Genomic DNA, 23,766 nt, shown 5'->3' on the forward strand with positions numbered 1-23,766 from the left:
AAAAGGTCTCCTATGAGATTGCCAAAAAGAAACTTTCCAGTAAACTCTCTAAATTGTAAAATACTATCACGTAACTTCTGAGGGAATCTATGCCCCCTTTTCTGACAGCTGTCATGCCCAAGGGTGGGCATAGGCAGTCATGTATTTACTATGTGACACTGCCCCTGTGCCAGTTGATGAAGCAAAAGTGGAATCTGCCCAAATTCACCTCCAGAAGTTTGCTATTGGTGTAGAAAGTGCAGCAGTTTTTAGGATATCTTGGGAGGTGAGGAGCCACTATCTTCTGCAACATGCACAGAGGAGCAAAGAAAGGCCAGCAGAGGGAGAATAACAAGGAAGATGCCAAGACCAGAATCCCACTTCTCAAAGACAGGCCCACGGTGGAGCTGCCTCAGGACCATGGGCAACCTGAAGCTGCCTCCAGGCCTTCACTACCTCATCAGCACACTGATGCCAGTATGCTGAGACACTCGCATTCCCTTATCACAAACTGCCCATTTCAAGTTCTAGTAGTTTGTGTGGGTGTTACTTCCTTCCAAAGAGCCTTGACTAGCAGTTACACTAGTCTAAGCCAGTTATTATGCCTCTAAATAAGACACTAAGTTCCCTCGGGCAACTTTTGAGATCCTCACTTTCTGCTCCCCGAGGATTCTCATCTTATCACTGAAGGAGCTGGGCTAACAAGGGCTTTTCAGTGTTAAAATTCTATGCATGACCTCAATACACTAAACTGATGGTGGCCGAGCTGGAGGCTGGAGCAGAGACAGGGATCTGGCTCTGGCCCTCCACAGAATGCAGTGCCTCCAGGGAACTCTGCTGAAAAGCCCTGACTTGGATGCTCTCTAGGGATCCCGGCTTAGCCTGGGCAAACAATCTTCCCAGTGAAGAGCAGCTTTACTTGAGTGGCCCCATGTGCTTGCCCAAAGAAGGCAACAGACGGGTATAGGGAGTGTTACTCAAGTCTGGGGACCAGGAAGCTGGGGAAGACAAGACTCTGTCACTGCCCATGGCCTGAACCCACAGCTCCCTGGGGAAAAGCAAACGCTTCCAGCCCTGGATAGAGGCGCCAGAGGGAGGCCGAAGAGGTAAGCTATGACGGAGAGAACAGTGGCCAAAAGGCGGCGTCATCCCAGGGAACACCCCCACCACCACTGATTCAGCAGCCCCCTGATTAGATGGAATAAACTGCTTTTAACTTTGGAAGTCTGGCTTCAACTTAGTGGTAAGGGAGGGGAAAAAAAGGAAGTGAACAAGGCGGCTGGCGGAGGTGGAGAGGCTCCAGCCCCAGCCCAGGCCCCCAAGGCCCAGCTGGCCTTCCTTTTGGGGTTAATCATGATCCTTATTTGACCACAAATGGAAAAAACTCCACAGAGACTTAAACAGAGGACATCAATACCTAAAATAAAGAAGGGGGGGTCTAGAAAGAGAATGGCTCTTAAAAGCAAACTCCAGAGCTCAGACACTGTATGGGGACTCATTAAATAGCATTAATGACTCCCACGAAGTTAGGGCTTTGTATATATCTGCATAGCTATGTTATGTGATCTCTCAATATTATTTTAGACTGAAGAGTATCTTGTTCAGAACTATGAGCTTTTGTAAGAAGCTCCTTCCTACTTGACAACTTGAAATATTGTTAGACCAGCACACCATTCATAAGATTTTAAAAAGAACTAATCAGAATTCTGGCAGCTTTGGCCAGCCATGGTGGTTCATGGCTGTAAACCCAGCACTTTGGGAGGCCAAGGCTGGTGGATCACCTGAGGTGAGGAGTTCAAGACCAGCCTGAGGCCAGGCACAGTGGCTCACACCTGTAATCCCAGCACTTTGGGAGGCTGAGGTAGGTGGGTCACCTGAGGACAGGAGTTTGAGACCAGCCTGGCCAACATGGTGAAACCCCATCTCTACTAAAAATACAAAAATTACCTGGGCATGGTGGTGTGTGTCTGTAATCCCAGCTACTTGGGAGGCTGAGGCAGGAGAATCGCCTGAACCTGTGAGGCGGAGGTTGCAGTGAACCAAGATCACATCATTGCACGCCAGCGTGGCAACAGAGCAAGACTCTTAAAAAAAAAAAGACCAGCCTGGCCAACATGGGGAAATTCCATTTCTACTAAACATTTCTTAAAAATTAGCCAGGTGTGGTGGTAGGCGCCTGTAATCCCAGCTACTCTGGAGGGTGAGGCAGGAGAATCACTTGAACCTAGGAGGTGAAGGTTGCAGTGAGCCGAGATTACACCACTGCATTCCATCCTGGGTGACAGAGCAAGACTCTGTCTTAAAAAACGAACAAACAAACAAAGCACAGAACTCTGGAAGCTTTAAGAAGAATTGCAAAATAAGCTGTTTTAAGACACTCTGGCAGAAAAATATTAATCACAATGATTATCGATATTTATAGCAATGAAGATAAATATTATTGATAATGTCTAATACCTAGTAAATTGATTATCTGGTGCTGTTCTAAATACTTTATATGCATTATTTCATTTAACCCTCTCAATAACCAGTATGATAAAATTACTGCAGTGAGTGTGGGAGATACTAATGCTGCTGGTCCATGGCACACTTTGAAAACCAGTGCTTTAGAGACAACAGAGCCTTTCTTTTCTGCTACTACCCTTAGTTGCTGAGTTTTCTGATCCCAATGGTTTCAACCACTTAGGCTGTGAGTAGAAGTGCATGCCCAGTCTCATCTATCAGGCCTGGTTCACAAGCTAAGTACCACCACAGTGTAAAACAGCAAGACCAAATGCTGGCCATCCCCCACAGCTATTTCCTTCTTCCAGACAAAAGTCACTAGCAATGCCAAGTAACTCAGCTGTTCACAGACCAAAATGCATTTTTCAAATTAAGTTATTTTTAAGCCTACTTTCTTAATAGCAACAATGTTCTAAGGATAACTTATAAAACCAAAACAGATAAACAAACAAACTTAACAGTTTTGTTTGAACTCCTGGTCTTAGAAAAATATGCCAGCATCTGCAAAACACAATTAAACACCTAAATATTTTTATATTTGAATGAAACAAACAAACAAACAAAAAGCCTCAATTAATGTCTCTAACTATTGTTGGCTTTAAAATGGCCTGTATTGGGTAACAAAGAAGGGAAAAGGGATGGGTGCTAACAACCTCTGGGTTGTGACTCTGGGCTATGATGGACAATTATCATTGAAGTGAGTTAACATTAATCCTATTTAATTAACTATTATTTAACAGATGTGTACACAAGCTCAGAAAGACTCAAGTCACTTTCCAAGGTGCTGGTCAATCTTAAGGCCTTGATTCAAACCCAGGCCTTTCTGCCTCCAACAGCCAAATTATTTCCATTATACCATGCACACAAAAATTCCTTAAATAAAAATGTATAGTATTACGGAAACGTAGAGCTTGACAGGCCCTTTGAAACTCTCTAATTCAACATCTCATTTGATAGATAGGAAAACTGTAATAAACAATTTCCAAAGATAGCCACCAACAATTCCTTCCCTCCTCTGGAGGTACACTGCTTCTTCCATCAAGGGGTAGCACTATTTCCTCTCCTCTTGACCTTATGATTTGCTGACCAATAGAATACAGTGGAAATAATAGTGTGCCAGTTCCACAGGTAGTCCTTAGGAAGCCTAGCAGCTTCCACTTCCATGTGCTCTGGGAAAGCCAGACACCATGTTGTAAGGGAGCTCAAGCCAGATTACTGAGTGATGAGACACTTTGTGAAGAGACAGGGTATCATTGAGAAGAAATAAACATGTGAGTGAAGTTTTCAAGAGCTTTGTAGCCCAGTCAGTAACCAAATGCAACTGAGTGATTGACCCCAGCCAAAGACAAATAAAGCTGAAAAACTGCCCAGCTGGACTTTCTGACCCACTGAAATGCGAGAGTAGTGGGGCTTCTTTGTCACACAGTTACAGATAACAAAAACAAGAGCTTAGCTGACTTGTCCCTAGATACGAATCAACAGCAAGGACTAAAATCTAACACCCCTAACTTCTAATCCTGACCACCTGCCACTGTAGCCCAAAGTATAAACTGATTAATAAATAGGGCACCCAACAGACTGGCTGACCTATAGCTTTGCCACAACATCCCATTCAGAAACATAGCTGAAAAAAATTACTGGGCTCATTTGGTGATAACCCAGCTATGCTGGGTGCTCTGGTATCTCTGTTTCACTAACCTTTAGTGATGTAGGTTTGACACATTAATTTCTCATTGTAAACTCCCTGAGGTTAGAGATGGGCAATCATCAGCCTCATCTGTGTCTATAGTGCCTAACCCAGGGCCTTGCATGATGAGGATAAATAAAGATTGAGCCCTCACATATGAAAAGAATTAGACTACTCCTCACTCCCAAGAATTACGAGACAAGGAACAAATAAGAAGTCAAGGCCAAGTCCCTCAAATACTATACAGCATGTCACTGTAAAATAATAAAATAATTACTGACAGCCCAAGACACGCATAAAATGTTATTTTCCCACTTTCACAGCATTGTCTTTTATAATTAATTTGATATCCAAAAGAAACCCTGTAAAACAGGCACTGCTGTTACTCCTATCTTATAGCTGAAGAAATAGATGCTCAGAAGGGTAATAAAATTCACCCAAAGTCATTCAATTTTCATAAGTGAAACCACAACATGAATTCAGGAATCCTGATTAAAAGTCTGATATTTTAATCTTCTAGAATCCTTTCCTCAAAAACTTGATGATCTAAATTTCAAGAAGTACTATCAAAGAACCTAGAGTAAAATGAATAGATTACAGAGAACCATAAAAATTTAGAACCAGACATGATCTCGATACTATCTGTAACATATGGTGAATTTTTCAGGTAATAAGGATCTGGATGCTAGAGCTGGTACATACCTCACTAGAATCTATATAATGCTCTTCCACTGTGGAACAAACAGCATAACATTCTTTTTTCACCTCATATTACGCTTGCAAAATATAGCACAAGTGTGTGCATGTGTGTATGTGAGTATGTAAGGTAACTATTAATAATATGGTATTTCCAGCAGTCTTAAAATCAGTGTTTTTGTCACATGACACTCACATGGGACAAAGTGACACATATAGAGGCCTAGCTTCCTGGATTACTTAATCATGGATATTCCAAGAGTCTGCTACTAGAAAAGTATCTCAAAGGACAATAAGCAAACACTGTGTATCTTTACATTATCTGGCTAATGACAACTACACTACTGCACACTTAGGCCATTTCAGTGGAATGTCATTTCCATGGAATTCTCTGGGACTGTAAACTGCAAGGACACTCTCAATCCCTACCCCATCCCTCACTTTCTCAACCAAGCATCCCCCAAACTGACAGTAATGAGAGTAAAATCGAAAGGTGAATCAGATGAGCAGTAATAGTAACAATACTATGACTTCAAGGATTTCTTCCCAGATCCAATTGGCCCCCTCACCGAGCCTTTACTGAGCTAGGGTCCCAAAGCTTTCAAAGGACAAAGAAGATCCTTACTCTCTGACCATCATTTCCAGGTTCCTAAATCTGGAAAGGAAGCACTCAAGAGGCAGTCTTGTGTCACTCTGGGAATGCTTTCACTGGGGCCACTTTGGTTTTCATTGTTGGGACTGTTTTCCCTCTGTGTTTGGTGGTGGTACATCCTAGTGAGGAGAACTCTATGGCACAAGCAATCTAAAAATACGCATGCATTACAGGCTAGGCATGCAAGTGTGCACACATAACCACCAGGCAAACAAACAGGCGTTTAGGATGTCATAGTAACTTAGGCACGAGCCAGAGCCAACGACTGTAAAAAGCACTTTAGTTGCTGTGATTCTTTAGATCACAGTGGGAAGATACTTGGGAAAACATGGAACAATGATGCCCCCTACAGCCCTCAGAGAGAATCCAAGGTGCTTACTGAGTTCATCTATTTGGTAAGAGATCCTAAGTTTACTTTTCTGTTAAGAATTAATTACTTTTACTTTTCGGTAAGAATTAATTTTTACACTAGAATAAGTAATAAAAGCACATGCTTTGTACGTATGTTGGAAAAAAAATTAAAAGAAGTCAAGATCAAACACTGAGAAATTAATTAAAATAAAATATAATAATGTCCAGGCAATAAAAACCATTATGCTGAAACATTTTACTTTTCTGAGGGTATAGAAGCAAATTCTATGAACTGTCATATTGATTATTAGCAGAGCTATTTTCTTTTCTTTTTTTTTTTTTTTTTTTGAGACAGTCTCGCTCTATTGCCAGGCGCCAGGCTGGAATGCAGTGGCGTGATCTCGGCTCACTGCAACCTCCGCCTCCCGGGTTCAAGCAATTCTCCTGCTCCCGAGTAACTGGGACTACAGGTGTGCACCACCATGCCCAGCTAATTTTTGTATTTTTAGTAGAGACAGGGTTTCACCATGTTGGCCAGGATGGTCTCCATCTCTTGACCTCGTGATCCGCCTTCCTCGGCCTCCCAAAGTGCTGGGATTACAGGCGTGAGCCACCGCACCCAGCCAGCAGAGCTATTTTCAAAAGAATTATTAAAAAATATTTTCAGGCTGGGAGCAGTGGCTCACATCTGTAATCCCAGCACTTTGGGAGGCTGAGGCGGGCGATCACCTGAGGTCAGGGGTTCAAGTCCGGCCTGGCCAACATAGTGAAACTTCATCTCTACTAAAAATACAAAAATTAGCTGGGTGTGGTGGGAGGCACCTGTAATCTCAGCTACTTGGGAGGCTGAGGCAAGAGAAGCACTTGAACCGGGAAGCGGAGGTTGCAATGAGCTGAGATTGTGTCATTGCATTCCAGCCTGGGCAACAGGAACGAAACTCCATTTCAAAAAATAAAAATGTTTTTTCAAAGTGGAACTGTGGACTCCTAAAAGGAAAAATAGACTGAGATGAATTTTTTTCAAAAAAATAAATATACCACAAATTGGAGATTACAACATTCCCTGACTGGAACTGAAAAAAAGACCAGTAAGAAATAATTCAAAGTGGGAGTGACTTCCCTGTTTTCTATGATCCATGATGAAAGAAACTTCTCATCTTTGGGACAAGGAAAGTGGAGGGTACTGGGTACCTCAAAAATGCTTTAGATCACACCTGACCAACGCACTGCCTAGGACGGCTTTGAACGCAGCCCAACACAACTTTGTAAACTTTCTAAAAAAATTACGAGGGTTTTTTTTGTGTTTTGTTTTTCAAAACCTCGTCAGCTATTGTTAGTGTAAGTGTATTTTATGTGTGGCTCAAGACAATCATTCTTTCAGTGTAGCCCAGGGAAGCCCAAATATTGGACACCCCTGCTTGAGACTATTCAAGGCCTATGCAGATACAAAAGAAGCAAAAGAAGCAAAAGACAGGTCCTCCTTTCCAGGGAATGTGGCTAGGCATAATGTATATAAAAGCATATGTAGCTGGACGCGGTGGCTCACGCCTGTAATCCCAGCACTTTGGGAGGCCAAGGCGGGTGGATCACGAGGTCAAGAGATCGAGACCATCCTGGTCAACATGGTGAAACCCTGTCTCTACTAAAAATACAAAAAATTAGCTGAGCATGGTGGCACGTGCCTGTAATCTCAGCTACTCAGGAGGCTGAGGCAGGAGAATTGCCTGAACCCAGGAGGCGGAGGTTGCGGTGAGCCGAGATCGCGCCATTGCACTCCAGCCTGGGTAACAAGAGCGAAACTCCGTCTAAAAAAAAAAAAAAAAGCATATGTATATCATATCAAGATGAGGTTCTTAGGAAAGAAAAGAAATTGGAAATATATAAAAAACATAACTTAAACTGCACATAACAGTCAAAGAAACCCATAGCAAGAGAGAAATCAACATGGGAAAAGTTTAGATGTGTGACAAAGAAAAAGCGAGTCATTCACTGGTCAAGCTTGGAAAAAGCTGATGGGTGCGGACCAAAGAAGAAAAGGTGAGATAGCGAGTAGAGAGAAAACCACAGAAAGGCCAGATGACTGCGGGAAACGCAAATACGTCAGTTTCACAGGAATAGGTGGGCCATGTTCCCCAGTTCCAAGATTAAAAAACATGGGTCCAAGTTAAAAAGGAAGGAGAGAGTAATTATCAGAATGCCTTAAGTCTAGCTGGAGAGTGCAGATTAGATCCAATTAAACAAAAAGAATTACCCTGATCACCTAAGCAAGGAAGTAACATGATGAATATGATGTTAAGAAAACATTACCCTGGCACTTGTCTAGATGAATTAGAATGGTAAGAGAAGAGAGGCACAGAGGTCCTTAGAGATAAACGTGGACAGATAAACAACAAGGACAATAAAGGCTTGGATTTGAAAGAGAAGGAGTAAATTCAGGATGCTCTGCAGAGCAGAAATGCATTTAGTAAGTGACTAAAGAATGAAGGACAAGTAGACATCATTTGGCAAGCCCAGGGTGTGTGAAGGTAGCATCAGACACTTTCAAAGCAAAAATCAGCTTAGAGGAAAGCTATGATACACTCAGTTCTTTGTTGAGGTTTTTAGTGATCAATATAGGCAGAAACTTCTTGAAGCAGATGCAAAGTTGAGGCTAAAAAGGAGGATGAAGCCAGAGCTGTATTTACACATTTTTTAGTCATCCAAAAAAACAACAGACTAGTTTATCTGTTATCACATGAGGAAAGGACTGGGAAAATGAAGCCCAGAAAACCGGGTGTCTGGCCAGAAAGGCAGAAAGAACACTTAGAAAAAGAAATTTCATTTCAAGTCCAAGAATTTTGTTTCAAAGTCATCAACTCTCAGAGGAGATGCCCGACAGTGTGAGAAAGTACCTACAAGCTTAAAGCCTGAGGTAAAACTCATTGGGTGACTGCTGGTGAACTTTTATTAATTTTATTTCAATTCATTCACGAAATCAGCACATATTTACTTGAATAGCATGGGCAACGTAATAGAACAGATGACACTGAATGTTAAAAAGCATCTATGTTAGTTTGGGCAAATCACCAACCACTCTGCAAACTCTGATTGACCCTGTCTTTAAAACATAAAGCCTTTACAAGGAATACATGAAATTAAGTAGAAACTGGAAGATGTAGACGTTAAGTAGCATAGCAGGAGAACTATGGAGGTACTTTTTTCACTTTAAAAGTTTCACAGAAACAAATCTCTGTAAAAACATTCTTAGAGACAAAGGTTGCACACTCCAAGGTTTCTTCCAGTAAGGCATACAACCATTTAAAATGTTTGTGATGTATTCTGCTAAAGGCACTTCAAGTTTTATTCTTTCTTAAAATGTGTAGAAAAATCAGTACCTAGGACTCAATTGATTAAAATAATTGCATAAATCTTTTCAATGTGATATACAAAATCAATGCAGCCATTTTCAAATGAGCACTGATAAAGAAGCCAGTACCACGTTCCCATTTAAGCAGACTAAAAAACCTAGGACACAGGATTTAAGTGATTCCTTGAGGCAAACTAGCAAGACAAAAGCCTAGTGATTCCCATTTACTATTCAACTGTCCCTTTCTCTGCAAGTTTAAAGAGCTTCTCTACACTTTTACTACATAGGGGAAATCATCATCAATTCTTAGGTATATTTCTCTTTTTGTGGTGTTCTAAGGAATTTGAAGACTAAGGTTAACTGAAATTCAGAGCAGATCATAAAACTATAATTGGTCCAAAAGAGTGGAAAGAAAAACACTGATAGTAAAGATGCAGGGAAGTTTTTTTTTTTTAATAAAATATCTGCTTTTCTCCTAAATATTAATAAAATCTTAAATCTTTTACTTTAGATTTAGAAAATGACTCAAGCTTCCTACCCCTAAATTCCAGCCCTCCCCTCTCCCAGAATAAAAAGTAGACAGCCCCATCAACAGCAAAAGTAAAAAGCTTTTAGCCTCCTGGAATGGGTGGGAAGAAAGAGGAGGGGATCATTACACATTCCCTGTAGAAGACAAAGCCAGATGCACATTCCAGAGAAATCTGGCGGGTCCGAGTTTTCCTTAAATACAGACTGGCCTGTCACTAAGCCAGGCTCTGTAATCTTCCCAGGCTACCATTGCTAGGGAAGCCAGGAATCCCTTCTAATTAATCAAGCCCTCCCAACAAAAATTTTCCCACCCACAATAAAGTAGGTTGGGGGGAAGGGAAGCAGCAGAGAAAGCTCTGTAGCCAAAAGAATTCTAGACTTTAGTGTAATACCTAACTAATCCAAGAAAACAGATGCAGGAAGTAGAGGAAATGATCTACAGAGACACACAATGAGGTAGGAAACTTTCACAGCACTGCTTCGCTGGGACCCAAAATTTAAATTCAAACTCATAAGATATAATTATTATTGAGAATGAGTTTGGCAACATTCTATACTTTTTCAAATGCCTCTAAGGCAGGTTGACACATAAACTTTCCTTAGGTAGACACCATATGTATCACTTGAGACTTTTAACAATAATTTGTTATTTAAATTTCTTCTTTTTTTAACCAAAGTCTTGTTTTAATGGATAATCATTCACGATTATTACATTATGTGTCCAGGTCTATTTCTTGCAAAGGAAATGGCTTTCCCTTGGCCTTGCTAATTTAGCCCACACTTGCAGCCAGTTTAACCTAAGGTAACTTCATTGAATGCTTATTCTGATAAGGTACAGGAGGTAGGAGTACCAAGGATATAGTGATTTAGATCTGTGCTGGCCAGTATAGCTGATACTAGCCACCTGTGCATACTGAGCATTTGAAATGCAGCTAACAGGAAATTGAGATGTGATGTAAAAGATATATTTGTAAGCTGTGTGCAGTGGCTCACACCTGTAATCCCAGCACTTTGGGAGGCAGAGGCAGGTGGATCACTTGAGGTCAGAAGTCCAAGAGCAGCCTGGCCAACATGGCAAAACCCAGTCTCTACTAAAAATACACAGATTAGTTGGGCAAAGTGGTGTGTGCCTATAATCCCAGCTACCTGGGAGGCTGAGACAAGACAACCACTTGAACCCAGGAGGCAGAGGTTGCAGTGAGCCAAGATCGTGCCACTGCACTCCAACCTGTGTGACAGAGCAACAGAACGAGACTCCATCTCAAAAAATAAATGAATAAATAAATAAATAAATAAAAGATATATTTGTGGCTAGGCGTGGTGGCTCACGCCTCTAGCCCCAGCACTTTGGGATGCGGAGGCAGGCGGATCACAAGGTCAAGAGATCAAGACCATCCTGGCCAACATGGTGAAACTCCGTCTCTACTAAAAAATACAAAAATTAGCTGGGCGTGGTGGCGTGCGCCTGTAGTTCCAGCTACTCGGGAAGTTGAGGCAGGAGAATCACTTGAACCTGGGAGGTGGAGGTTACAGTGAGCCAGGATCGTGCCACTGCACTCCAGCCTGGCAACAGAGTGAGACTCCATCTCAAAAAAAAAAAAAATTTTTGTATACATATTCTACACATAAATCAGTGTGTGTGAGTGTGTTTATTTTAGACTTTGCAGGCAGTAAGGTCTTTGTCGCAACTATTCAACCCTCCACTCCACTGTAGCATAAAAGCAGCCAGAGACAATATATAAACAAGTGGGAGTGGCTGGATTCCAGTAAAACATTATTTACAAAAGCAAGCAGCTGGTGTATGAGCTGTAATTTGCAGATCTCTGGTCTAGATCTTTTCCCTACCCTAAATAGTTTATTATTTTGAAAATTTTAAAACACTGGGGTGTGTGCAAAGCTTGGGTTTAAGATTGCTATGAAGCCTTGGGGAGACTTGCCTGCTGCTACCACTTCAGTTAAAATAAGAGTCACTCACTGAAATACAGGACATACCTCCCTGCTACAAGCTGCAGTAGCCCAGAAATCTGCAGATCCTGAAAGTTATACTTCCAAGGATTCCCATCTCATGCACTACTGTCATTTCCTGGAAGTCTGGCCTAGGAGGCAATTATAAAAAAGAGTTCAAGAGCCAGCTGCGGTAATGCCGCCTGTAGTCCCAGCTACTTAAGAGGCTGAGTCGGCAGGATAGTTTGAGCCCAGGAGTTCACGTTCAGCCTGGGCAACATAAGGAGATCCTGTCTCTAACAGTGATTTAAAAAAAAGAATTCAAGGCCAGACCACAGCAGTTAAAAAGAAAAAAAAAAGTATTCATATGCACGAAGGTCAGAAAATCTTTCTTTGCTTGAAGAAGGATAAGTCGTTTGCTGAATAATTAATGCCATTCCAACAGCAGTCTTAGAATAAACAACCCAGATCAAGTGGCAAACTACTTGATGTTTATCCGTTTTTCTGTTACTTTGAAATTCTGCTATATCCAAGTACTTTTGAACCCAGTCAAAAGTGGCTGCATCTCTATGAAAAATTTTCATAAGTTAACGAATTCCTTTTACATTTTATTTATTTATTATTTTTTTAATTTAGAGATGAGGTCTCACTATGTTGCCCAGGCTGGTTTCTAACTTCTGGCCTCAAGTGATCCTCCCACCTGGGCCTTTCAAAGTGCAGGGACTGTAAATGTGAACCACAGCACCCAGCCTACATTTTATTTATACACTTAATTTTTACATTAATGCACAGACACATATTAAAATGATATATCAAAATGAGGTCTCAAGCTGGGTGTAGTGTTGCACATCTGTAGTCCCAGCTACTCAGGAGGCTGAGGCAGGAGATTTGTTTGAGCCCAGAAGTTCAAGATCAGACTGGGCAGCATAAGGAGACCCCATCTTTCAAATAAACAAACAAAATGGCCTCTTCTGCTCCATCCAGCCCCCTCTCACTCCAGTTCTCACTCACCAAGGGAATCCACACTGAAACTTAGCTTTATAATCTGGTAATTTGCCAACATATTTCTAAACACTGTTTATCCTACAAAGAATGTCTCATTATTTCAGTTTTATATACTATATGTGGAAAATGAGGACTTAATCCTTACACCTGCCTTCCACATGTCTCCTTCCCTGGCCTTCCAAAACTTGGAGTTCACAATATTATGAAACGTACCCTCTGTTCAAAGCTGAACAATACAGGAGGATCACTTAAGTCTGGAGTTCAAGGCTGCGGTGAGTTATGATGGTGCCATTGAATTCCAGACTGAGCAACAGGGCAAGACCCCATCTCTATGACAAGAGCAAATAGCTGAGCAATGCTCAGCTTACTATGCTTAATTTCTTATCTTGCACAATCTTTTGTTTACTGAGAGTTGAGGGTTGCATCATTTTTCTTTTGTTTATTTTCTATATTCCTATGACTGAATCATTCCCATGCTCCCCAAAAAAAAAAAAAAAAAAAACTCTCTTCTCAATGCGTTTAAATACATGAGGTATTTCATTCCTTTCATTTTTTTGTTGGAGAAATCTTTCATGCAACCCTCTGTCTTCTTCCAATAGGACTGGTTACTTTGGTTGTGGCTCAGAAACCAATACCCAGAAATATTACACTTTGACATGCTAAACTAAAAAAGCAGCAGCAAGGTCTCTCTGACCTCCTCTCCTCCTCCTCTCAATCCGTGGTCTCTCCCAAAGCACAAGATGAGGCTGTTAGCCAACGCTCCATTATCTACCTAGAAACTGGACACCCAAAGACAAACACAATTGCCTTCCATACCTTCCCTAAAATTATCTATAGCAGAAAAGAAGACTGAAGAACACAACCACGCAGTGGACAGGCATTTTCACTAGATAATATCTGCTTCTCGGCACATTCAGATTCTAAAGAGAATCATTTATAAGTTAATTTCTGTCTCTCAGGTCCATTCATTTTCCCAAAAAATCATTTACCCCTGTATCTCCCAGTTCTCTCTCCCCATTGAAGAGGGTTTTAAGGGTCAACCATCTAGTCCTTTGGGTTTTCGTTTGTTGTTGCTGTTTTTAGAGACAGGGTCTCTCTATGTTGCCCAGGCTGAACTCAAACTCCTTGGTTCAGGCAAATCTTCTGCCTCAGCCTCCCCAAGTGGCTGGGACTACAGGCATATGCCATCACGTCCAGCTTTGAGTGTTCAGATTTTGTATGACTCCCCTGCACTTGTGTGCACATAATAAATTTGTTTCACTTTCCTTAGTTAACTTAGTCTTTTGTTACAGGATTGCTGGCTGTGACCCTTTATGATGGAGAGGAAAGGATCGCCCCCTATTCAGTCTTATACTTTCTAGGCAAAAAACACAGTAATCATCAAGGAATTTGGTTAGGCCCTCATCTGTCTGGCTCCCTATTTCATGGATCCCATATCTGATTATTTGTTTATTCTCCTATTTTGGAAGACCACATCCTTTCTAAAACAGTATGTATCAGAAGGGAACTTTTCTACACTTTGCATCCTAAAAATTTTTCTATTCCACCATGTCACTGAAAGTTGGGCTGTAAACGGAATTCTTGGTTGGAAACCATTTTTCCTAAAATATTAAAGATATTGTTCCACTGTCTCCTAGTTATAGCTGTTGAGAAGGCTGCTCTGATTCTTGATCCCCTGTATGTGATCTGTTTGCTTTTTAAGTTCTTCTCTAAATTCCTAGTGTTCTGAAATTTTAGAATGATATGCCTTAGCACTACTGTTTTTTATTGACTTTATTGTGTATTCACTTACAGCTCTTTCAAATAGGAACTTCGTATCTCTGCTTCTAGTAAATTTGACTGTATTATTTTTTCATCATTTTTCTCAACCAATTTTTTTGTTTTTATTTCTAGTATTCCAATTTTTCATATCAAGACTAAAACTCTAATTTTCCTGTGGCTTTCTCCCAAATTTTTTTATTGATTATCTTTTTGTTCTACTTTCTGGGCAATGTTCCTTGGTGTTTGTCCATACATTATTGAATTTTTATTTATATTATGTTTTTAATTTATAAGAGCTCTTTCCTGTTCTTGGGAATTTCTCTAGTTCATAACATCCTAATCTTGTTTTGTATATATGTAATAGCTTCTTTTTTCACTCTGAGGAAGCAAATTATAGTGTAGTTCAAGTCTTTTCTGGCTCCCTAATATCTCCCTGATCGTTAGAGTTTGTTGATTCACTGTATTTTCTAATTCTCATATTCTAAGTTCTCCTTAAATCTGCACAGATACTCTTCTGTGTATTCATAATTTTAAAAAAAAGAATAGTGATTGGAAATTTTTATTTTCCTTATTGACTGATGGGCTTTGGAAATCCAGTAGCAACCCATCTATTTGGTTGGGAGATCCCAAATAAAGGCTATGCTATCATCAGATAAGCAGAATTTAGGTTAAGAAGAATGACTAGAGATAAAAAGAGACATTTCACAGTGATTAAGGACTTACTTCAACAGATACAACAATTACAAATCTGCACACATCTACTAACACAGTCTCAAAATATACAAAGCAAAAATCAAAAGTAAAAGGAGAAATATATAAATTTAAAATCATAGTGAAGGTTTTAATGCACCTCTCTTAACAGATAAAACAAATTAACAAAAATATTAGTAAATATATACAATTAACAAACCAGACCCAAGTTACTATATTTAGTTCACTGCACCTGGACAACCATCACATTTTCAAGTGCTTATGGACCATTTACCAAAAAGGACAGAGGTACTGTGCTAAACATCAATAACACAATGATTGTTAGAAAATCTGCAAATACTTAGAAACTAAACAATACATATTTAAATAGCCATTGGATCAAAAACAAAATCACAATGAACACTAGAAATTAGTTTGACTTGAGTGATAATAAAATCCCTACTTTAACTGCATCCGTATCAAAACATGAAGGATACAATTAAAGTAGGAAACATTTAAAGGAAATTTATAACTTTAAAAGTACATGTATCAGAAAAGAAGGCTCTAAACCAAAAATTTAAGCTTTCACCTTAAGAAGCTAGAAAAGAGTAAATTTACCTAAAGAAATTAGAGGTAAGGAAATAATAAAGAAAGAAGTAAGAAAATAAAAAAGAAAATGAAATACCATCATACTACAGGACAAAATAATCCAAAGCCAAAACTAGGTTCTCTGAAAAGACTAATAAAATTAACAAGCCCCTAAAAGTACTCATCAATAATCATCCCTTTGGAAGGTTCAAGCCTGGCTGTCAGAATATCTGGAAGCAGGATATAAGAGCCAGGAAGGCTCTAGAGGTATAAATAATGCCCTAGGGGTATAAAAGAAAAAGGAGAGTTGAGAATGAACTCATTACAGTTGGTTAAGCCAGTAGTTGTGAAGAACTTCAACTTACAGTTGTGTATCTCATTAGCACATAATACAATATTTGACACATACATATGCAATTTATATATATCTTCTTTTAATACTTTCTGGTTTATATGGGCTACTTTGTCCATAACTAAAACTATAAATTTATTGGAGAAGAAGCTATTCAATTGAGCTTTTTACTTAATTCCCTCAAGAAATTTCAAACTTCACGAAACTACAACTAAAAAAATCTCTGCTTATTGACCAAGGAAAGCAACATGGAAACTTGCTATTCACCCAGGACCTTGGGAGGCCAGGAGGGGAATGGAGAACAGCAAGGAAGTGAGAGAGCGTTTGCAAATTACAAAAAAACATCATGCTTGTGCCAGACTCTGTTGTGAGTTCCAAAGTTATACTACCCACAAGGTAGTAGAATCCCAAGCCATGAAATTAATATAAAATCTGATTCAAAATGACTAAAATGTTAATGGCTCTAGCAGAAGTAAACTTAAAACTGTTGAAGTACTCTGCAGGACTCATAAGTCTTTCCACGTGTGTGTGTGCGCGCGTGCGTGTGTGCGTGTGTGTGTATGATGTCACTGAAAATGAATGCACAATTAAAACTTACAAATACATTAACAATCCAGCAATTTCAATGACCAATTTATTCCACACTTAATAAATAACAGTGAAAATAGAAGAACAATCTAAGACACTATAAAATAAATCATTTTAAAATTATTAAAAGGAGAAAATTGAAATAAATTTTTAAAACTAGGGAAAGAAAGTATATAGAAAAAGTGCCAGTAGAATTTGAATTTTTAAAATATAAACAATATGAATTCTTAAATAAAAAATACAGTCACTTAAAGTAAACAGGTTACAGAAAAGATTAAATATAGACAAGTTGGTTTTAGTGAAGTGAAAGGGGTCTCATTAAAAAGCACTTTGGACCAGGCACAGCAGCTCATGCCTATAATCCCAAATTTTAGGAGGTCAAGGCAGGAGGATCACTTGAACCCAGGAGTTTCAGATCAGGCTGGGCAACATGGTGAGATTCCATCTCTACAAAAAATAAAAAATAAAAAAAATTAGCTAGGAGTGGTGGTGCATGCCTGTAGTCCCAGCTACTCAGGAGGCTGAGGTAGGAGGACTGCTTAAGCCCAAGAGGTCAAGGCTGAAGTGAGCCATATTCACACCACTGTACTCCAGCCTGGGTTAACTGAGATCCTGTTTTAGAGAAAGAGAAAAAAAAAAGCACTCTGAATGCAATAAGAAAAAGAAAAACAGGGAAGGGCAATTGGCCACTGGCCATGCGACACTACACAAGACTTCAGGAGCAGTGTTAACTAGAGAAAGCATATCTGACAACATCAGTAGCTGGCGTGCAGGTCTCCTGCTGCCCACGATACCCTGGGGCAGAGCACAGAAATCTGGCAAAACTTGATGTCAGATATTTAAAAAGGGATCCCCAGGCTTGAGTCATGAAGCTTTTAAGTAAGGTGCATGATTAGAGAAGCACTGGCCCCTAGCCTGTCAGAGGCAGAAATACAATCACGAAGTGATGTGCAGAACCTTCAATATGACGTGTCAGAACCCTGTCCCTATTCTGCTAGCCTGATACTCATGGTTGAGGCAACTCCCCTGCCTGCCATGATCTGGAAGCTTTGTTCTAAGCGTTGCAGATATCGCCATAAGATGGGATAATGTGGTAGCAGAATATGCCACTTCCATGTGTATGGCTTGGATATCCACAGACTCATCTGTGGCATAATTAGGGGCCTCAGGTCCAAGCTTCATGGCTGACCAGGATGGACTGCCCTACTTGGCCATACTCAGTTTCAACAGGGCTTTCCAAGAGGCTTAGCCCTTTTCTGAGCAGACAGCCAAGAGGGGCTCAGACTTGGACAAATTAATCTCACTCTTCCAGCATGTAATAAACAGTCATTTGAGACTATCCAACAAACTTCAAATAAAAGTTATCTGTAAGAAGAGAACAGAGAGAATTAAGAAAGGCAGAGAAAATGGTCAAGAATTTTCCAAAACTGATGACTTGAGTCTTCAAATTGAAGGCATACATTGCATCCCAAGCCAGATTAATAAAAATAAGACTGTAACTAGAGATTTCATAGTGAAACTATAGAATACCAAAGACAAAAATAAATCTTAAGAGCAACCAGAGAAGAAAGATAACCAAGAAAGGATTCAGATCAGGCTAACGGAATTTCTGAGATGAGTAGTCTCCATAGATGTACCCTAACAATTCTCCCAATCCCTGTGAGAAAATGCTGCTTCTTAATTCAAGAGTGCAGCTTCCACTGAGTCTAGGCCAACCCTGTGAATGCTCTGATCAATAGAAGACCACAGAAGTGGCATCTGAGATGTGTGCATCTACGCCTTCAGAAGACTGAAAAATTACACTTTTTTCATTGTGCAAGTCTTGTCCTAAGATGCCACCCCTCAAAACTCAGCCACCAGGCTAGATTCCCAAACCACACAGAACAGGCATCTGGATGAGAACTGAAGGACAACAATTAATAGATCCAGTGGAGATTCCAACCAAAGCCAGCATCAACTGCTCCTGAGTATGCCATCTTTCATGTTCCACCTAAGTTGAGTCCCTAAGTAGAACTGCCGCCCCAGTCAACGTCAAAAGGAAAAACTACTCAACTGATGCAAGACAACCTACAGAATCAGGAGAGATTATAAAATGATTGGTGTTTCAAGCCACTAAGTTTTAAGGTGGATTTTAAGCATCAATAGCTAATGAAAACATTTCTCAGTAGTAATAACAGATACCGGAAGACAATAGAAAAGTATCTTTAAAGTGTTGATGGAAAATAATGCTCAACCTAGAATTCTAAAACCAACTAAATATCTTTCTAGGGTAAGACCAAAATATATTTTTAGACATATAAATTGTGAAAGTTCATCACTTATATGCCTTCACAGAAATATGAAAGAACATAAGAATATAAGAAACAACTGAAAGCAATGAAATGTATAAATGTTAGTAAATCTAAATAAGCACTGACTTGATTAAAAATAAGACAGAACTATAATATTAAATAGTATCTAATATGGCAAACTAGCTATTATAATTTATATTTTGATGTTTTGAACTTCCTCTTACGGTAACATTAGCATACAGAAACTGTCCTAAAGAAACACCAACATATATGAAAGCATCTCCAAGATCTTGTACTCACTATCAGTTCTGCTCTTCTCTTTCCCCACTACCCCTTACACAGGAGCCTTCCATCTATCCACACCTGAGAAGGTCTCAACCCCAGCTTTCAAGGAACGAAGAAGGGACATTTATAAGAGGAAAATGAAAGAGGGCAACCAGGCAAGAGAACTCTCCTGGTATTCACCCAGGTAGAGAATTTGCTGCTTACTTCTTTTACTTCAACCTTTTATCTGCTTTGACATAATCAGAAATCATGCCACGGACATGGAATGTGAATGATAATTTTTAGTAGTAAAGGCCACGTGATGACCAAAAAGTATCTTTAAAAGACAAAGCAAGGAACTCCTCATAACCACGTGAACATTTTCTCCCCCTTCTCATTCTCAAAATACAAATTTTCAATATCACTACTTAAAATTTTAAGAGCCCCTGAAACACAAAAAGCAATTGCGACAAAAGCAAAAATTGACAAATTGGATCAAATTAAACTAAAGACCTTCTGCACAGCAAAAGAAACTATCATCAGAGTGAACAAACAACCTACAGAATGGGAGAAAATATTTGCAAGCTATCCATTTGACAAAGGTCTAATATCCAGAGTCTACAAGGAGCATAAACAAATTTACAACAAAAAAGCAAATGATCCCATTAAAAAGTGGGCAAAGGACATAAACAGACACTTCTGAAAAGAGGACATTCATGTATCCAGCAAATATATGAAAAAAAGCTCAACATTACTGATCATTAAAGAACTGCAAATCAAAAACAACACAATACCATCTCATGCCAGTCAGAATGGTGATTATTAAAAAGTTAGGAAACAACAGATGCTGGTGAGGTTGTAAAGAAAAAGGAGTTTTTACACTGTTGAAGCGAGTGTAAATTGGTTCAACTATTGTGGAAAACAGTGTGGTGATTCCCCAAATAATCGCCATTTGAAAAAATGCCATTTGACCCAGCAATCCCATTATTGGGTATATATCCCCCCAAATATAAGTCATTCTATTATTAAAAAAACACGCATGCATATGTTCGTTGCAGTGCTATTCACAATAGCAAAGGCATGGAATCAACCTAAATGCCCATCGATGATAAAACAGATAAAGAAAATGTGGTACATATACACCATGGAATACTATGCAGCCATAAAAAAGGAACAAGATCATGATCTTTGCAGGGACATGGGTGAAGCTGGAAGGTATTATCCTCAGCAAACTAACGCAAGAACAGAAAACCAAATACATATTCTCACTTACAAGTGGGAGCCACATGATGAGAACACATAGACATATGGGGAAATAGCATACAATGGGGCCTGTTCGAGGGGTAGGGGAAGGGAGAACATCAGGAAGAACAGCTAGTGGACACTGGGCTTAATACCTAAGTGATGAGATGATCTGTGCAACAAACCAGTGTGGCACATGTTTACCTATGTAACAAAACTGCATATCCTGCACATGTACCCCAGAACTTAACAACTGAAAAATATATATATATTTTTTGCGGCATCCCAAGTGTAAAGTAGAAATTTCAGAACTTCAATTTTCAATTAACAGAGAACTCAGTTATCTTAGAAAGTGATTAACACTTTTTAAAAATCTATTAAGCATTACTTACTTTAACAGCAAATTTCTTAGATGCCATGGCTTACTGGTTCCACAGTAACTACAGACCTTTAAGAAAAAAAAAGTTATAATTAGGTATATTAAAATCTCTTTTTATTTGACTATTATACAGAAGAAAGACTGGCTGAATAATAAAATATCAATAGGTATTTATGAGATGAATGTTCACTTACAATTACCCTTAACCAAACTACTGTATTAGTTAACTTACGCACTGCTTGCAAAGAAAAGGACAGGCCCTGCCAGGCATGGTGGCTTACACCTATAATGCCAGCACTTTAGGAGGCCAAAGTGGGAGGATCACTTGAGCTCAGGAGTTTGAGACCAGCCTGGACAACACAGCAAGACCTCATCTCCACAGAAAAAAAAAAAAAAAAAGAACAAAAGCACAGGCTCAGATGGCTTCCCTGCTGTATTCTACCAAATGTGTAAAGAATAATTTAAACAAATCCCTCACAAACTCTTTAAAAAAACAGAAGCATAAGGAAAATTTCTCAAATAATTCCAAAGCCAGTATTATCCTGATACCAATACCAGACAGAGACGTCACAAGAAAACTACACATCAACACCCTTTATGAAGACACAAAATTTCTTAACAAAATATTAGAAAACCAAATATAGCAACACGTAAAAACGATTATACACCATGACCAAGTTGGATTTATCCCAAGAATGCAAGGGTCGTTTAAGATCTGAAAACTAATCAATATAATACACCCTACTCATAGAATAAAAGAAAAAAAACACATAATCATCCCCCACACAAAAAAAAAAACCTAACAAAACCCAAAATGCTTTCTTAATTTAAAAAAAAAAAAAAAAAAGCCAACACAATAGGAATAGACGGGACTATCTCAACCAGATAAAAGGCATCTAGGAAAAACCAAGTGCTAAAATCATACTTAATGATAAAGACTAAATGTTTTCTTCCTTAAGATGAGAGACATGTCTTTACAAGAATGTCTGCTCTTGTCACTTTGATTCACCATTGTACTAAAGGTTCTAATTATGGCAATTAGGCAAGAAAAAGAAATAAAAAGCATCCATATTAGAAAGAAAGAGATAAGTCTATTCATAAAGATGTTCTCATATATAGAAAACCCTAACAAATCATCAAAAAACTACTAGAATTAATAAGTTCAGCAAGGTTGTAGGATATATATTTTAAAATCTACTGTATTTCTACATGCCAGCAATGAATAGTCCTAAAATAAAATTTTAAAAAAATTCCATTCAAAATAACATGAAAAAGAATACTTAGGAATAAATATAACAAAAGTATAAGATTTGCACACCAAAAGTCATAAAATATAATTGAAGAAAATTAAAGACTTAAGTGGAAAGATATCCCATGTTCATGGATTATAAGACTTAATGCTGTTAATATAGCAATATTCGCAAATTGATCTCAGATTCAACACAATCCAGATCACAGTCATGGATGGTCCCATCTGCCTCCCATGAGAAGGAAAAAATCACAACATGGTGCTATGATATAAATGTTGGTATCCCCCCAAATTCACATGTTAGAACTTAATGCCCAATGTAACAGTATTAACGGTGGGGACTTTGGAAAGTGGTAAGTAATGAGGGCTCGATCCTCACAAATGGGACTAGTGCCTTTAATTTAAAAAAGGCTTTAAACAAGCTCCCCAGTCTCCCTACCTTATGTGAGGGTACAGCAAGAAGATATCATCTTTGAAACAGAAAACAAGCCTTTACCAGACAGTGCATCTGCTGGTGCCTTGATCTTGAACTTCCCATTCTCCAGTGTTGAGCAATAAATTCCTATTGTTTATAAGTTACTCAGTCTAAGGTATTTTGTTATAGCAGCACAGGCAGACTAAAACACATGGTGATGCCCGGAGGTCCAGACCCCCAAAAAAGGGTTATCCTGAACAACCCCCTCAACAACTGCAGTCTCTTAAAGTACCTCCAATCTCTATCCTTGTACTTCTCCCTCCCCAAACCCGTCATTAGAGGTGTCTGAGCATGAGTCCCCTATTCAAAACTCTTCACTAGGATTTTCTAGGGCATCACAAGCCCTTTTGTTGGTGCTTGTATTGGTCTGTTCTTACAATGTTATAAAGAATTATCTGAGACTGGTAATTTATAAAGAAAAGAGGTTTAATTGGCTCGCAATTCTGCAGACTCTATAGGAAGCATGGCTGGGGAGGCCACGCTTGCCTTAGGTGGAAGGCAAAAGGAGGCAGGCACACACTATATGACTGGAGCAGGAGGAAGAGAGCGAAGAGAGAGGTGCTACACACTTTTAAACAACCAAGTTCCTGAGAACTCAGTATCCTCAGAACAAGTGGGAAATTTGCCCCCATGATGCAACCTCCAACCAGGCCCCTCCTCCAACACTGGGGGTTACAATTCAACATGAGATTTGGTTAGGAATATAAATCCAAACCATATCAGTGCCCCAACCCAAATCTCCATCTTTTGGCACAGGCAACTTCAGACCTGTAATGTCACCACATAACCAGCTCCTGGCACGTGTCCTTGACCATGCCGCTCCAGCTCTCCCTGCCTTCACCCATGCATGCTGCACTGTGGAATGTCCTCTCCTAAGGCAAGTTATCCTCTGAGACCCAAGTCAGATGCCACCTGTTCCTGGGAGCCTTCTATGAACCAAGTAAATTGCTCCTTCTCTGGGACACATCTGAACCTCCTCTACTCTCACACTTAGCCCACTGAACTACTCCTAACTCTGGTTCTCTCCCTGACTATAAGATTCCCAGGGAAAGGGTCCATTCATCTCCTCTTTAATACTTGGAGTATGGCACAGTGATGCATTAAAAGTTTACTGACTTGGGTCCACTGATGTTACTAAATCAGACTTCTTTTTTTTTCTAGATTTTTACCCATTTATCCAATATATCTTTATTGTCC

General features: G+C 39.4%; 1 protein-coding gene across 1 annotated transcript in view; it reads right to left on the reverse strand.

Moving 5' to 3' along the window:
* The window catches only part of SLX4IP (SLX4 interacting protein), a 205,828-nt gene that overhangs the window by 173,539 nt on the left and 8,523 nt on the right, over positions 1-23,766 (reverse strand). The window contains exon 2 of the mRNA XM_012455439.3: positions 20,859-20,914. Within this exon, the coding sequence (XP_012310862.3) occupies positions 20,859-20,885 (27 nt within the window). The 5' untranslated portion in view covers positions 20,886-20,914. The remainder of the gene's footprint in view (positions 1-20,858; positions 20,915-23,766) is intronic.

Source organism: Aotus nancymaae, unplaced genomic scaffold, assembly GCF_030222135.1.
Source record: "Aotus nancymaae isolate 86718 unplaced genomic scaffold, 86718_ANA_hifiasm-v0.15.2.pri h1tg000029l, whole genome shotgun sequence".
Taxonomy (NCBI): domain Eukaryota; kingdom Metazoa; phylum Chordata; class Mammalia; order Primates; family Aotidae; genus Aotus; species Aotus nancymaae.